The 15625-nt window shown below is 39.2% G+C and overlaps 1 protein-coding gene and 1 non-coding gene across 11 annotated transcripts in view; both read left to right on the forward strand.

The window, feature by feature from the left end:
- Positions 1–15625, forward strand: part of KIF1B (kinesin family member 1B) — a 153974-nt gene that overhangs the window by 78954 nt on the left and 59395 nt on the right. For 8 of the 10 annotated variants that reach the window (XM_020889297.2, XM_020889714.2, XM_020889492.2 and 5 more), the window contains 5 exons: positions 293–372; positions 882–988; positions 2386–2469; positions 2688–2868; positions 2991–3063. In XM_020889297.2, the coding sequence (XP_020744956.1) occupies positions 293–372; positions 882–988; positions 2386–2469; positions 2688–2868; positions 2991–3063 (525 nt within the window). Of the gene's footprint in view, positions 1–292; positions 373–881; positions 989–2385; positions 2470–2687; positions 2869–2990; positions 3064–8530; positions 10322–15625 lie in introns of those variants that run through there. The other 2 variants (XM_020889865.2, XM_020889936.2) reach the window with 1 other exon arrangement.
- LOC139037609 (U12 minor spliceosomal RNA) lies at positions 6843–6992 on the forward strand. The gene has a single exon (XR_011490485.1). It is a non-coding gene; the product is annotated as a U12 minor spliceosomal RNA (small nuclear RNA).

The following is a 15625-nucleotide window of genomic DNA, read 5'->3' on the forward strand; positions in this document are numbered from 1 at the left end:
AGCCTGTTCTGATTTTTCCATTGTGTTCTCCATGCTTGACCTTATTAAGAATGGGATATTGTTCTTTATCCCAGAGCTCATGTTTTTAAATAGAATGCATTAGTGTGGTTTGGGAAGGCCTGAAGAGAGTTATTTCTGTTTATCATGGAATTGCAACTTAAGAATGAAAGAAGTCGTGCTTCTAGGCACTCTGGTAATCTAAGGAGCCATCCAGCCTCCTCTGTGCCCCTGTCACTCTCGCAGCCTTCTCAGTGGTGCTTGCTCCATGCTGATCATGTCTAACCTTTTGCAGACACCACATCTTGTTAACCTCAATGAGGACCCTCTAATGTCCGAGTGCCTGCTTTATTACATCAAAGATGGAATTACAAGGTACATTTGGTTCTTCTTTTGGTCACTCAGTACTTTCTTTTCTCTTAGGATGATCGCATAGCTAAAGGGAAGTAGTTTGGTAAAAAATTTCTTGTATTAATTTGCTGTTTTTCTCATCTGAAATAGTTATAAACTATCCTCTGTACTCTTTTCAAATCAGTGTTTTAACCAGCTGAATCAATTAGCATGTGTAGTTTTAGAAGACTGTAAGTAAAATTTATCCTCCTAACATCTTATATGGATTCTTTAAGGGGATTAGTTTACTAATTAGTTTACAAATAACTCTCTGAGTTATTTGGTGTATGTGCCTCTTCATTTCTTTTTCTCATGTAGGGAGGTTGATCATATATGAAAATAGAGTTTGCAGTTCAAAGCCTCTGATTTAAAAAAAAAAAAAGCAGTACCTTTTTTGTACGTACCAAAGAATATTCTCTGGGAGAAAGAGGCTCATTGTTTGTGGTGCTTTCTGTGTCTGAATTTCCCTGGGAAACACTTTCCCTTGTGTTCAGGGTTGGCCAAGCAGATGCTGAGCGGCGCCAGGACATCGTGCTGAGTGGGGCTCACATTAAAGAAGAGCATTGTATCTTCCGGAGCGAGAGGAACAACAGTGGGGATGGTGAGAGTTCTCGGCTCAGCTTTTCCAACAACCTTTTCATTCCATATTATGAGAAATCCCCAAGACTTGGTATTCCCTGTCTCTTTCAGTGATACTTTCTTATACAATCTAATATTTGAAAATGGGGGGACCTGAGCTGCTTATGAATGCAGGCATGAACATAGCTACTTTACATGAAAAAAGCCTGAACAAAAGCAGCACTTTTGTTACCGCCGAGAATTGAGTAGGACATAGGCAATTAGGCTTGGTCTTGAATCTTAATTATTTAATAGATGAGTAAGAAGGGAACAGATATCCTGGGTGGGTAGTGGGAGATTTGAAGGGCCTCTAGTCTTAATCCAGTACAGTTTATTTATATGTAAAAGGGAAGAAAAAGTCATTCTTGATTTTTGCCCGTGTTATTAATGAAACAGCAAGTTCATAGTGTTTCTGTGCTATATAATTTATTCCTTGCTAATTAAAATACTGGGCTTCCCAGGTGGCTCAGCAGTAAAGAACCTACCTGCCAATGCAGGAGACAGGTTTGATCCCTGAGTTGGAAAGATTCCTTGGAGAAGGAAATGGCAACCCACTCCAGTGTTCTTGCCTAGGACATCCCATGGAGCCTGGCAGGCTGCAGTCCATGGGTTTGCAAAAGAGTCAGATATGACTTAATGACTGAAAAACAACAGCAATCAAAATATTAGCCTTTGGAGACTTCTCTGGTGGTACAAGGAAAAAGTTTCTTCCTTGATGCAGGGAAAAATTGAGGGTAAGAAGAGAAGGGGGTGACAGAGAATGAGATGGTTGGATGAAATCACTGACTCAGTGGACATGAGTTTGTGGCAACTCAGGGACAGTGTTGGACAGAGAGACCTGGCATGCTGCAGTTCATGGGGTCACAAAGAGTCGGACAGGACTTAGCAGCTGAACAGCAATAGCAACAACTGGTGATCCGCTGACTGGGACTCCACGCTCCCAATGTGGGGGCTCAGGTTCCATCCCTGCTCAGGGAACTAGATCTCACATGCTGCAGCTAAGACCCCGCCACAGCCAAATAAATAAATTTTTTTTAAAGAAAAAATATTAGCTTTTGATCATAATTTTCTGATTATTACCTGTATCTCATACTTAAGATTTCTGATGGTTTTTGTTTTTATATACTGAACTGTCCAGATATCAGTGAAACTAACATTTCCTGTCTTCTTCTGAAGTTTATCAAATTGTTAAGTGAATTTAAGTATGTTTCTATCTGAGCCACAGCCCTGGTCCTGATGCCTTAAAGTGAACTGTTACATAGACACTGATCCACTTGATTGGTTATAGAAATCTATGCTAGTCACCTTGAGTCCTCAACTGCTTCCCATTGTTTTCTTCCCATGGTCTGTGATGCTAACATTAGTGTGCATTCCTCTTAGTTATTGTGACCCTGGAGCCCTGTGAACGTTCAGAAACTTACGTAAATGGCAAGAGGGTGACCCAGCCTGTTCAGCTGCGCTCAGGTGAGACTGGGAGAGGCTTGAAGTGTTTAGAACACATGGCTTGCACAAGCAACTTTTTAATTTTTAACTCTTTGTCTCAGGTTGAAGTGATAGCATTAGGACTTATGTTCTTGTAAAACTCCAGAAACTGCTTTTTGCTTTAGGGAGGGTGAGGCTATTAACCAAGATACAGTACATTTAAAAAGTGATTTCTTAACCCTATTTCTGTTTTGTACTAGGGAACCGTATCATCATGGGTAAAAACCACGTGTTCCGTTTTAACCACCCGGAGCAAGCACGGGCTGAGCGGGAAAAGACTCCTTCTGCTGAGACCCCCTCTGAGCCTGTGGACTGGACGTTTGCCCAGAGAGAGCTTCTGGAAAAACAGGGAATTGATATGAAACAGGAGATGGAAAAAAGGTAATGTACAGATGTGATGTGGCCCACATGACTCACCCTTCTTTTCAGTGTTTAGTAGGATTCCTGAAAGAGCTCTGTGATTTTACAGTTTCTTTTCTCTCTTGCTCTTCTTTTCCTTCTAGGCTACAGGAAATGGAGATCCTATACAAAAAGGAGAAGGAAGAAGCAGATCTTCTCTTGGAACAGCAGAGACTGGTAGGAGCCCATCCTGCATCCTCCGTTAGGAAAGGGCAGCTTGCTCTCATGTCCCATCTTCCCCGTCCCACAGACGAGCACTTGCCCGTTGCTTCTCCCACTCTCACTGACACCATGCGCTCTTGTCTCGTGTCCTTCATGGAGAAGGACCTTCCATCTCCTGGTAGCCTTAGCTTGAAATACTGTCCTTAAAGGTACTACTTCTGTGCCTCTATGTCTTAAAGTCACATCTTCTATCAAAACCAAGTGCTTTTTGAGGAAATACTGAGAGCTTTTCTGGTAGCCTTGGCCTCTTGATAGTGGTTTTTGAATATGCACCAGCGGTGACTCTCTCAATAATAATTACTGTGAATATTGAATTTGATGGGTGTTTGCCTTGGTTTTGTTTCTGATCACCTGATAGTACTAATTCTCTGCTCTTGGGCTGACTTGGGGATTGTTCTTATGCTGGGTGGACTTTTTTTTTGTAAGTTAAACTGTGTCTAAAAGTGTTGCTGCACAGTTGCATGTGTTAATCCTTTTCTGTTCCCTGCATGGAGTCTGAATTCTCAGTAAGGGTCTCCATGGCATGTGGGGTGACAGTGGAAGTAGGGGCTGCCCAACCAACTCCAAGAGGAGAGGGAAGTCTGGTTTCTCTGGGTTGAGAAAGCATTTGTGTGAGTAGCTGAGAAATCAGTTTTAGGTTGCAGCTTGTGATGCTAATGGCAATAGCATTTTATGATGTTAATTGATTTTCTAGGTTTTATAGAAATTGAATCACATGAATAAATAAGTTTATCCATTAGTTAGATGTTTCAAGCCATCCAGTTTTGGATTACAAAGCCCTGATTATAGGAAGCTTCTGGGCATTCATTTGGTATATATTATTGAGAAAAAGGCATAACAATCTTTGGATAGTGCGGATACAGTTTAGGAATTTTTCATTTTTTAAGATTGATGGACTTCTTAGGGGTATTAAGGAGAAAGGGGGAACTGGTTAAAGAGGCATTAGTGAGAAAGCTTGGATACTGGTTTCTTCCCTTAGTATAAAATACAGCATATAGAATACCAAGTGTAAACTACATCATGTAAACCATAGCCTTACAGCTGTGCTGTGCTTTGAAAAACAGAGGCTGTTGCTAAATGAATCCGAAAAGCCAAGGACTTGTGCAAAAGCAGTCTTTTCGAGGGCAGCTCAGTTCTCACGCTTGGCAGTGTGTTAACTCAGTTAGTTTGTTATATTGGAAATTATAGTAAAGCCCAAAAAAGAATGGATTGCAAGAATAAATCAAGTGTTTGGGGCAAGATAATAGCAGTGTAATAGATAGTCTCTTTAGGAGGCCTCGTTGGCATTTAGTTTGTTATGAAAACACAAAGATTCAACTACAGTGTGATTAAGGGCTTGGAAACTTTGTGACACATGAAGGAGCCTTTTATCTCAATAATGTAGTATATCTAATAGCATGCCTCTGATGGTCTGCAAGAGATCAAATGAACACAAGTATTAAGCTGTATTTATTTTTTAACAGTAGTGTCTTATATTTGTATACAGCTTTATAATTTACAGAGAGTTTTAACATCCATCATTTTTCTGATTTCCAAAATAACCCTCTTTGGTTGCTATATATGTAAATAAAGGTGACAAATATTTCCTTTGGTTTATAGTTGCGAAAGCCAAGTCTAAAAAATGCTACCTTGCCCATTCTTAGCTGATGGGTCTGAGGCTTAAACCTGAGTCTTCTGGCTTGCTTCGGTGTTCTGTCCAGTAGAGCAATGCTTCTCAACAGCCTGGGAGTCTTGTCAAATGCTGATGCTGATCCTGATCCTGTAGGTCTAGGGTAGGACCTGAGATTCTGCATTTCTAAGAAGCTCCTAGGTGATGCCAGTGCTGCTAGGATCATTTGAGTCACTAACCAGGTGTAAAAGAATAGTGATGGCTGGTGATCATTCTGTGCTCTGAAATAAAGACAGTGACTATTAATAAACAGAATGTAAATTCAGATAATAAAGAATCTGCCTGCAACGCAGAAGACCTGAGTTCAATCCCTGGGTCAGGAAGATCCCCATGGAGAAGGGAATGGCTACCCACTCCAGTATTCTTGCCTGGAGAATTCCATTGTCAGAGGAGCATGGCGGGCTACAGTCCACGGGGTTAAAGAGTCAGACACAACTGAGCAAATTTCACATCAAACCAGATGGCTCCAGGACACATTTAGTTTCCAGAGGACATACTTAGTTTGCAAGTAATCAGGTTCTGATTGCCGATTGCTCTATATCTGAAAGCAGTCTAGGATTTTAAGAGCAGCTCCTTAAAGCAAAGAGGTTCTTTCCTCTCATAAGTCCAACTGTCTCTTCCACTTAAATTTCTTGTCCTCAAAAGGAGTTGATTTCTAACACTTCAGCCTGAGGAATATTTAGCCATTGACAGTACTGAATTAAATGTATTTTTATGACCCTATATCAGTCAACCAACAGATATGTTTTGAATGCACCCTATGGATAAACACTGAGAGGATACAAAGGGCTTAATATTCAGTAAATGTTTATTATTTATTGTATGTGATTATTTTTGCATAATAACAGCATTACAAAAAATGGAATTCAGGCTCATGAGTTTTTTATTCCAGTAATTCCCTACTGTGTCCCATTGTTACGTTGCTGAACACTCTTTCTTAGTTAGTGCTGATTGTATGCCTGGTCCTTTCTACGCTTGCTTTTTGACACATGTTTTGGGAATCTTCTCTCCTCTATTTTCATAGTCTTCAGGCAGAGTCTCTTCAGGAGGCCTACTTTGCATTTGGTATTTAATCAAAACAGAAGGATCATTTAGTGACATGTGAGTTGGACAGATCTGAGTAGTTTTTCCAGCCCTGTAATAAATGAATCTAAATATCTTAAAATCTTTTTTTTTTTTTTTTGACATGAGATAGGATTTGAATCTTGGCATGCAAGTTTTGCAAGAGTTTTCAGTATTGTGGCCAGCATTAAGTGATAGGGGTGATATGTTTGAGCTTTAAAGAGAACATATTCTACAGAGGCAATATGACCAGTATTATAAAAAGAAAGAAAATTATGGCCACTTGATTTAATTTAGTTCTTTTGAATTTATGTAAACTCATTTAATTATGTTTTATTTTAAAATTTGAAGGCATAACTTTTGTCTCTTAAATATGATGTTAAAGCAGTGATTAGAATTGTTATTTCCTTAATTAGGTATTCATTTCCTCATTAGGCAGATTTAAAGAAAAATAAAAGAAGCCCAGAGGAAAAAACTGATAGTTAATTATGTAGAAAGAATCAGAGCAAATTTGTGTTCTATATAACTCAGTTTTTGCATATATATAAGAAAACCTTTTTAGATGTCAGACATACTTTTTTTCTCTAATGTTTATTAATGTCCTTTATCACTTAAGATTAGATTTTATTACTTAAGATTTTTAAACTAAAAAGGAAAAGGAAAAAATAGTGTGGAGTCTGTAAATTTAGGTTTATCTGTTTTTTGTTGCTAAATTTTCAAATAGGTAGGTATTATAAATGGTTTAGTATCCACTTATAGGCAAATGTCAATAATACAAATCAGTAGTAATGTCCAAAGTCAGGGGCCAGATTATTGCTGTTGTTGTTAGGGGTTATTTTTTCATTCCCTAGAAAGTAACTGTACATACAGACATAGAAGTTTTTGGTCTGGAAAACAAGATACTATTTATCAGTTTCAATTCTTTTTTTTTTCCTAAACCTTTCCTAGAGATGATTATGGTAACCATAGCCAAGTCAAAGAGACTATTAAATAAGAACATTTTATGCCTTAAACTTATGAGTAAGGAAAATAACGATTCGGGGTGACGCCTGAATCCTCACTGCTAATGTGAGACGAATTTTTGAGCGGGGAAAGGTTGCCCCTAAGGTGACCCGCCTACTTTGCGGGATGCCTGGGAGTCGCGATCTGCCCGTCCCCCTTTTACTTTATAAATAAATAAATAAATAAGAACATTTTCATTTACTAGACTACCTTGAACTACCCTTTTAGTGAGTAGTTTCTTTTCCCAGTAACTTTTATCTCCTGAATAGAGAGAGAGCCTTCCTTAACCTTGTCTGCCATAGGGAGTTCTAAATCCAACCCAGCTTTCATTTAGACCCATGTTACCAAGATTTGCTTGTGTTTGTTAAGAATAATTGGTTATTATCCAAATAGCCATTGAATTTTCTTAGTTGTAAAGTCAGACTGCTGTTTTAAGCTTAAGTAAAGTTGTTTGAAAAAGAGGTAATGGTGTAAAAACAGCTGGAAAGACAGAGAGTTACAGATTTTTTAAATAGCATCCACAAGCAGAATATGTAAACAGAATATAATCTTTGTGTTTTACATGTTGATAATGAGAGTTGTCAACTTAAAGTAATATTCCTCAAAAAACTAGAAACACCATAGGTTTTCATAGATGAAACAACAGATCTCTAGGTTGTATTTACTTTGGCAATTTTGAATAATGTTTAAATGAAAGTATGTTTTTCTAACTTAGTTTATGTTCTGGAGATTTGTTTCCTAAAATTTTGGAGATGAGGTATTTATTGGTTTAAGTGTGTGGAAAACAAAATAGCAGACTCACTATAAAGATCCTTTTTTAATGTGTCCTTATTGTATGTATAACAAACTTTAATTGTACAAATTAAATAGATCAATTTGTCATAACACAGGAGAGTAGCAAATCTGATGTGTGCTCATGGAAAGACTAGTTTCAGAACCCTCTTACCTTCTAGCAAAAAACCAATTTGGTTGATAAGAATCTCTCATGGTCTGCTAATAGGGATTCTTAGCATTTTTAACATCCCTGTTTGACTGCTTCTTTTTCTACTTTCTCATCTTCTAACTTTTTTCTAGGGCTGCTCTTTTTAGTAAAGCTAAACAAAACGTGGCATCCTCCAGCATTACTAACCTTTGTTAATCTGCCTGCTCGTCACATCTTGTATGGCATCTGTGCTCACTCATGGGGGAAAAGAGTTTCTGGAAGAAGCAACAGCAATAACCAAGGCAAATGTGGGGAAGTGGCTGCATGGGTGTTAGCATGTGTGGGGTGAAGGTTTTAGTTCATTCTCTTGAGATAGCAGAGTTGTTATTTCACACCATTTTGTTAATAACTTTATGTGACCTTACAGTGAGAGACTTTCTCACTGTTTCAGCCCTCCTAAGAAATTTGATTGCAGATTCCATCACTTAAGCCACAAAGTGGAAATACGATTAATGTTACTAGAAAAAAAAACAAGCAAATCTTCATATTGATAATAATCTTCATAAGCATGTGTCTTAATAGACTTGCACATTAGGGTTTTTTGTTTGTTTTTGGTTGTTGTTTTTTGTTTTTTTTTTTTAGCTTTTTTGATTTCATTTTTAAATTTATTAGGGCTTTTTTGCTTGCTTTTTCTTCAATTTGAGTTTCCTTTTTTACATTTTAATTTTGGTTATTTTGGGGCCATTTTTGATTTTGTTTTTCCAAAGGACGCGGATTCTGATAGCGGGGATGATTCTGACAAGAGGTCCTGCGAAGAGAGCTGGAAACTGATCACTTCTCTGAGAGAAAAGCTGCCTCCCAGCAAGCTGCAAACCATTGTTAAAAAATGCGGCCTCCCCAGCAGTGGGAAGAAACGGGAACCAATAAAAATGTATCAGATCCCCCAGAGAAGACGCCTGAGTAAAGATTCCAAGTGGGTCACCATCTCAGATCTTAAGATTCAGGCTGTGAAAGAGATATGTTACGAGGTTGCTCTCAATGATTTTCGGCATAGTCGCCAGGAGATTGAAGCCTTGGCCATTGTTAAGATGAAAGAACTTTGTGCCATGTATGGGAAGAAAGATCCTAATGAGCGGGACTCCTGGAGGGCAGTGGCCAGGGATGTCTGGGACACCGTTGGTGTAGGGGATGAGAAGATTGAGGACGTGATGGCCAGTAGTAAAGGCGGGACTGATGTGGATGACCTCAAGGTTCATATAGACAAGTTGGAAGATATTTTGCAAGAAGTCAAAAAGCAAAATAACATGAAAGATGAGGAGATAAAAGTCTTAAGAAATAAAATGCTCAAAATGGAGAAAGTCTTGCCACTGATTGGGTCTCCAGAACAGAAAACCCAAGGAAACCAAAAATCGAAGGAACCCGGTGGTGCTGGTGCCACTAGCAGGCCTGAGAATGATGTAAGTAAAGTTGACAGCGGAGACCTTGGGAAAGAAGAGCGTGTCTCCCAGCTGATGAACGGAGACCCAGCTTTTAGACGTGGACGTCTGCGTTGGATGAGGCAAGAGCAAATTCGGTTCAAGAACCTGCAGCAGCAGGAAATAACAAAGCAGCTTCGTCGGCAGAATGTACCTCATCGTTTTATCCCTCCAGAGAACCGGAAGCCCCGGTTTCCTTTTAAGAGCAACCCTAAACACAGAAACTCGTGGAGTCCCGGGACACACATCATCATCACAGAAGATGAGGTGATAGAGCTTAGGATTCCCAAAGAGGAAGATGGAAGGAAAGGAAATAAGCCGGAGAACCAAGAAAAGGGGACTAGAGCAGCTTCTAAGGATCCCCAGTTACCATGGAGCCCTCAGGGCACTCGAAGTCAAGATCACATTCAGGTTAGCAAGCAGCACATTAATAATCAACAACAGCCACCTCAGTTACGCTGGCGAAGCAATTCTCTCAATAACGGCCAACCAAAAAGTGCACGCTGCCAGGCATCTGCTTCCCCAGAAGTGCTTGCCTCCCACAGTGGCCACCCCACCGCTGACCTGCAGACTTTTCAGGCGAAACGCCACATGCACCAGCACCGTCAAGCTTACTGTAATTATAACACTGGAGCTCAGGTGGAGGGCAGTGCGACCACTTCTTGTCAGAAGCAGACTGACAGACCCAACCACTGTAGCCAGTTTGTGACACCTCCGAGAATGAGGCGACAGTTCTCAGCACCCAATCTCAAAACTGGTCGGGAAACCACAGTCTAAATTACTGGACAAGCTTGAATTCTTGGTGGAGGAAACAGGCGATGGTAGCTTATGATTTGAGTTGGTTCTAGCCTTGGCCTTGAGCTCTTAGTATTTACATTGTGATTGTAATGTTGTGTTCCTAAAATATGAACTGATTTTATTGTTAAAACATAAGACACTGGTAAATGTTTCAACACCTCCCTGTTGTTTGTATACCGTAAGTGGGCAGTTTCTGGAATTTTGGACAAAACACTGAGACCTCTCTTATTTTTCTGAGACTGTCCTCTTTCCTTGGTGCCTAGATAATATACTTACTTACCCAGACTGGTCTTGTTTTGGTGTAAGTTTGTTATGTTTTTGTAAAACCTATAAATTTATCTGATATCCAGAAATACCTGCCTCTTAGTTTATGCAAACATTCTAAAGAGGAATTTGAGATGTTGAATTAAATGTCTATTATTTCCCCATGAATGTTAGCCATTAGTTTAAAAATAAGAACATGCAGCTGTGGACACAGCTTTGGATTTCCTATCCATGTCTGTTTCTTTCTTTAAATATTGGAAGTTCATAAGCCAGAACTAAATGTCTTAGGACATATTTTATAGTACACAACTTTGCATTTTCTGGGGAATTTTCACATCTTCTTACTCAGCTGTATTTTGCATAGAACTGATTCAGTAGGTTTTTTTTTTTTTCCCCTTTTGAATACATCAGTGTATGTATAAATTCTGTTATAATACTGAAATCTTTAAGTTGGCACCTGCCTGGATTTCTGTTTGTGGTTTGCATTTTGAAGTTTAACATCATTTCTCACACAAATACATACAGAAAGACACTGAACTATTCACCAATGTCACGCCAACAGAAATACCAACAAAATACCAATATGATGCTTTGAGCAGTATATATAAGTTTATTAAGGAGGTTATTTGGTGGAGAGAGGGAAGAGGTGGGACATGGGGAGAAGGCTGCAGCCTTTGGCTGTGTGCTGCTTGTTTTCAGTAGATGATGAAATATTAAACTAAGTTAACTTTGGTCTGATTTAGAATAAAGGAGATGATGTATACTAAACTATTTGGTCAGCAGCAGTAATGCTTATAGATATTCAAGCAAGGAAGGAGACGTCCTGATGAACAGTTACTGTATCAATACCTCATTTTACTGTGTTGTGGTCTCAGTTTGCCTCACTGGAGAATCCACTAAAAAGGATGGATTTTGATGGGAAGAAAAGAATAGTTTTCTACATCCTTCATTTCTTGAACTTGTCAGAAACTTTTTAAGAGGCGGTGTGAAGAGCCAGAGATGTCTATGAGATTGCCTGACGCCACGTTGTTGAAGATCCCCAAGTCACACTAAGTCACCTGTCAGACGCTTGTCTTCCAGATGGTGTGAAAAATTACATCTAGGATAGAAGTTAATGTTCAAGGAAGCCTCACAGATTGTGGTTATATAGGATGTTTTTCCTTTGCGTGTGGGCACTATGCTTTATTAGAACATTGTTTTTGATCGTAATATTTTTTTTTTCTTTGCTTCTAAGAAAATGCTTTCATAATGCACAAAAAGTTGCTTCCAATTAACTTCGGGGGCTATTTTTGCTTTCATAGCTAGAGCAGTCCTAGTCTTCAGCTGAAGTTTCATGGCAGATTAGATAGGAGTGATGTTTGTAATGAATTGACTTAATTGAGATGACAGTGTCCTGTACCAGGTGGTTTGAATGTACTTGGTAGGCTACTTCAAATCAGTCACTTCAGTCCATCTTGTGTACTCCCCATTTGTCCTTCTTAGACATAGTTTTCTATTTCTTTCTTGCAAGAGGTTCATTTTCTAAAACTAATAATAATAATAACTCAGCTTTCAACTCTGTATCAAAAGTGGGCTCTCAGTTTTCCAACTTGAGATAACATAGGATAGACCTATATATTTTCATTTTTATGGTGGCCTTTTTAATCTTCTTATGGACAGGTATCTCCCTTTGGCACTGAACAATGGGAGTGAGTTTCTACTGGTGATCAGGAGGCTGTAAAATGAAAAGAAGTACAGTGTTTTCATTCACAAATGTGGGTTGTGGTAGGCACTATACCCACACTTGATATTCCAAAGGATTAGATTTATATTTGTGCTTCATCTGCTGATCCAGGCACCCTCAGATTACTGAAATGTTTAGATATCTAAACTAGCCCTTAATTTCAGATGACCAGGAAGAAATGAACCAAGGTTTGATTGATTGCTATCTATGTCGCTTCATGTATTTCAGAGCAGATACTTATTTTAGAAAATAACTATATGAATGAAATTACTTTATTGATTCTCACTAAAGAAGTAACTAGTACCATGCTTTTGTGATTGGTTATATTGCTTTGTTTTGTTTTTAAATTTGACAGTATCTGTCCCCAAGCTTAAATCCTACAAGACCAAAGGTAAATGGTCACCACTAAGTCATTATTGTATTACTGAAATATCCCTAGCTGTTACCATGGTGCAGTTTAAGAAAGGTTTGTGCTATTGAAATTACATAATGATCTGACAATAATAGACGTTGAGTCCTAATCAATTGGTACAGTTTCACAAATCAAACCACACACCGTGGTATTCTTTGCAGGATTAGTTTGTTTATCTAACAAGTCTAAACCTAAGGGCTTTTCCTTTATTTTTACTTCTAATTCTTTCTGGTGCTTCTCTGGAAATACATTGAATGGGAATTGTTTATTCCATTGAAGTGACTTGAAGTGACCTCTTATGCTTTAGGTGCAGATTGATGCTGGGGGGAAAAAAACAGGACAAAACACAGTTTGCCACACCAGTGTCTGCATTAAAGGCTGTCAGACTATAGGAAGTTACTTAGGTTTCCTCTGGTCAGTGCTATGCTCCTGTGCCTTCCTGGTCCTTTGTAGACTTGCCTTAATGATATACACAAAAGACTGGGAGCAGGGGAAGCTGCTGTCCTGGCATACCTTAATGAGGATGCCTTCTTAGGTGTAATGCAAAGCAAGTACTTGCTCTATGCTGTCAGAGCCAGATTCTGTATTATGAACAGTTTTCATAATTGTCCACTTTATGTCATCTTTATGAGGTTTAAAAATCTGCTCTAGATATTTAGTTTTAACCACTGTAGGTTGTGAAGTGTATTGGTTTCCTCCCATCATTACTGTAAAAAGAAGTTGTGAATCTTCTTGTTAATGAACTATGGATTTCTCCCCCAGTTTCTTTTTTAAAAAATGCTTGAAGATTGGTCTTTGAGTGTAAGATCTACCTTTTCAGAAAGGGAGAGTTAGTTTGTAATGTTAAAAAATTAAGTCCTCATTCAATAAAAACTGAAGTTACCTTTTAAGAGTGTGATTTGTCTCTGATGTGGGAGGAGGGGAGAGGGAAACAGCATGATGCTGATTAAACCTGGTCTTGACTTTTATTTATTGCTTTTTCATCTGAAGATGATTACAAACCATATCTTTTTAACAATATTTCCACATGAACTTCTTTTGTTTAGAGCTTTTGCTTTTCTTACCCTTTTTGAGTTATCAAAATTCTGTCTTAAATGAGATCTTTAACCCTTATTTTATGCTACCTTTTACTTAAATAAAAGCTTTTCTACTTTTGACGATGAATGAGGATATCAGAAATCCCTGTGTGAAGTCTCTGACTTTACCTTGAGCTGTATTTTCTATGTTTTTACTATGTAATTTTGATTTAAAGTTTTCTTTAAATGAAATGGTAAACATCTCTTCATATGGGTAGACATGAAATTTCTAAAAAGTTTTGAGTAGTTCTGTTTAACCTTTCTTTCTTTTCCTTTAACCATTGCTTTTCTCCACCCAGAGTATTGGTCATATGTTAGAGGTGAACAGGACAAAACGGAAGATTTTTCTGGAACGGACCATCAGTTGTATTGAACATTTGGACATGCATTATTTTTTATGTTGATAAACAACATAATCATACATAAGAGAGTAGAATACAATATCTACATGGGTTTTTTGTTCCCCTGCCATGAGTTTTTAATATGAAATCTGGAGCTTGAGGGAAATATTATACTTGGGTTGGTTTGCTTCAGGCCTTTTCTCTTTCCCTTCAGGTACTTTGTATCTCTCTGCTGTCGGTGAAACTGGTGGAAAAGTAGCCAATATCTGACCATTACTAGGACAGTACAGACGTTTCCAGTGTAGTATAATATGTGTAGTAATATGTACAGGGTGAGCGTGGGCAGAGTGGGAAAAGGTTTCTGAAAGAGGAAGCCCTAAGCCAAGAGCAGAATCCCAAAGCATAAGTGCCAGTGTATCCAAGTGAAGAATGACAGAGGGAAGGAGGAAGTGTGTCAGGTCCAGGGATCTGCAGGTGACTTGGGGTGGTTGGAACACAGCTGTGTATTGGATGGTGATAAGAGATGAGTGGACCTGGGGAGAGGGGGCAAGGGCCAGACTGGCATGCTGGGTTAATGGCATCCCATCCCATGGCTTGGGATTTTGTCTTGAGTGTGATGGAAGCTAACACATATTCTACAGGGAGATTGCATTGTCAGATTAACCTTTTAGAAATGGCTGAAGTTTGGGTGGGAGGATGAGTTTAGAAGAAGGTAGATTCAGAGCCTAGTGCTTCAGTTGGGAACTTGCTGGAGGAACTAAATGAGAAATGATGCTTTCCAAGCAGGCAGGGAGAGAGGAGAGAGGGCGTAACTGATAGATTACTTGGAGATAGAATTAATGAATCATTTTGTGGTGGGGCTAAGCCTATGTGTATTTCCCATGAGGTGGTGAATGGCTCTTGCTTGAACCGTGGTTGGAAAATAAAGTAAATGAGACCAAAACAGGCCTGAGAGACAGGAGAAGACGGGACGCACAGGTCTAAGAACAGGTGTGGTAGGACCCCCAGAGGCACAGATCTGAGGCTGTCTGCATGGTGCTGCTGGTGGTGAGTAATATAAGGTGTTGATAAGAACTGGAACATGGATGTTTCCCTTCTAGCTATTGCTTGCTAATTATAATCCACCATGAAAGGAGGAAGGCAGTATTAGCAAAAAGAGCTAAGTCTCTAATGTCAAAAGCAGTCTAACTGGAAAACCCAGAATTATGACATTCATTTTTACCTTCAATGCCATCTCCTCAGAGATGCCCTCATTGTGACATCGTCATCTCTCACCAGTAATACCACAGTAGCCTCCTAACGAGACTCTTCTCTCCTGTTCCTGACCTCTGTACGCCATTGTCCACACAGCCACCCGTGTCATCCTTTGAGTGGCTTCCCATGGTGCTTTGTAGCCTCCAAGGCTGTCCGTGTTTTGTCTTCTTGCCTGCCTCTCTGACTTCATGTCTTAACATTCTTTCTCTCATTGCAAGCACTTTGTTCTTTGAGCTTGCCAAGTTTGTTCCCACTTCTGGGCTTTGGCACTTCCTCAAGACTAGAATCCTTTCTCCTTGTGCCTAACTCCTCTTCCAGATCAATGCTCACCTGCCCCTTTTCCTGCTGCAGCCGATCCAGGGCAGCTCACTGTTTAGTATTAACTCTGTGAGCTTATTTGGTCCTTGCATGAGAATGTAATTTCACCTAGAATAAGTACCTTATCTTTCGTGTTTTCTTCACCATCCATCTGTGTGTGTCACCCAGAAGAGTGGTTCTCAAAACTGTCGTGTTCATGAG

This window comes from Odocoileus virginianus, chromosome 11 (genome assembly GCF_023699985.2).
Source record: "Odocoileus virginianus isolate 20LAN1187 ecotype Illinois chromosome 11, Ovbor_1.2, whole genome shotgun sequence".
NCBI lineage: Eukaryota > Metazoa > Chordata > Mammalia > Artiodactyla > Cervidae > Odocoileus > Odocoileus virginianus.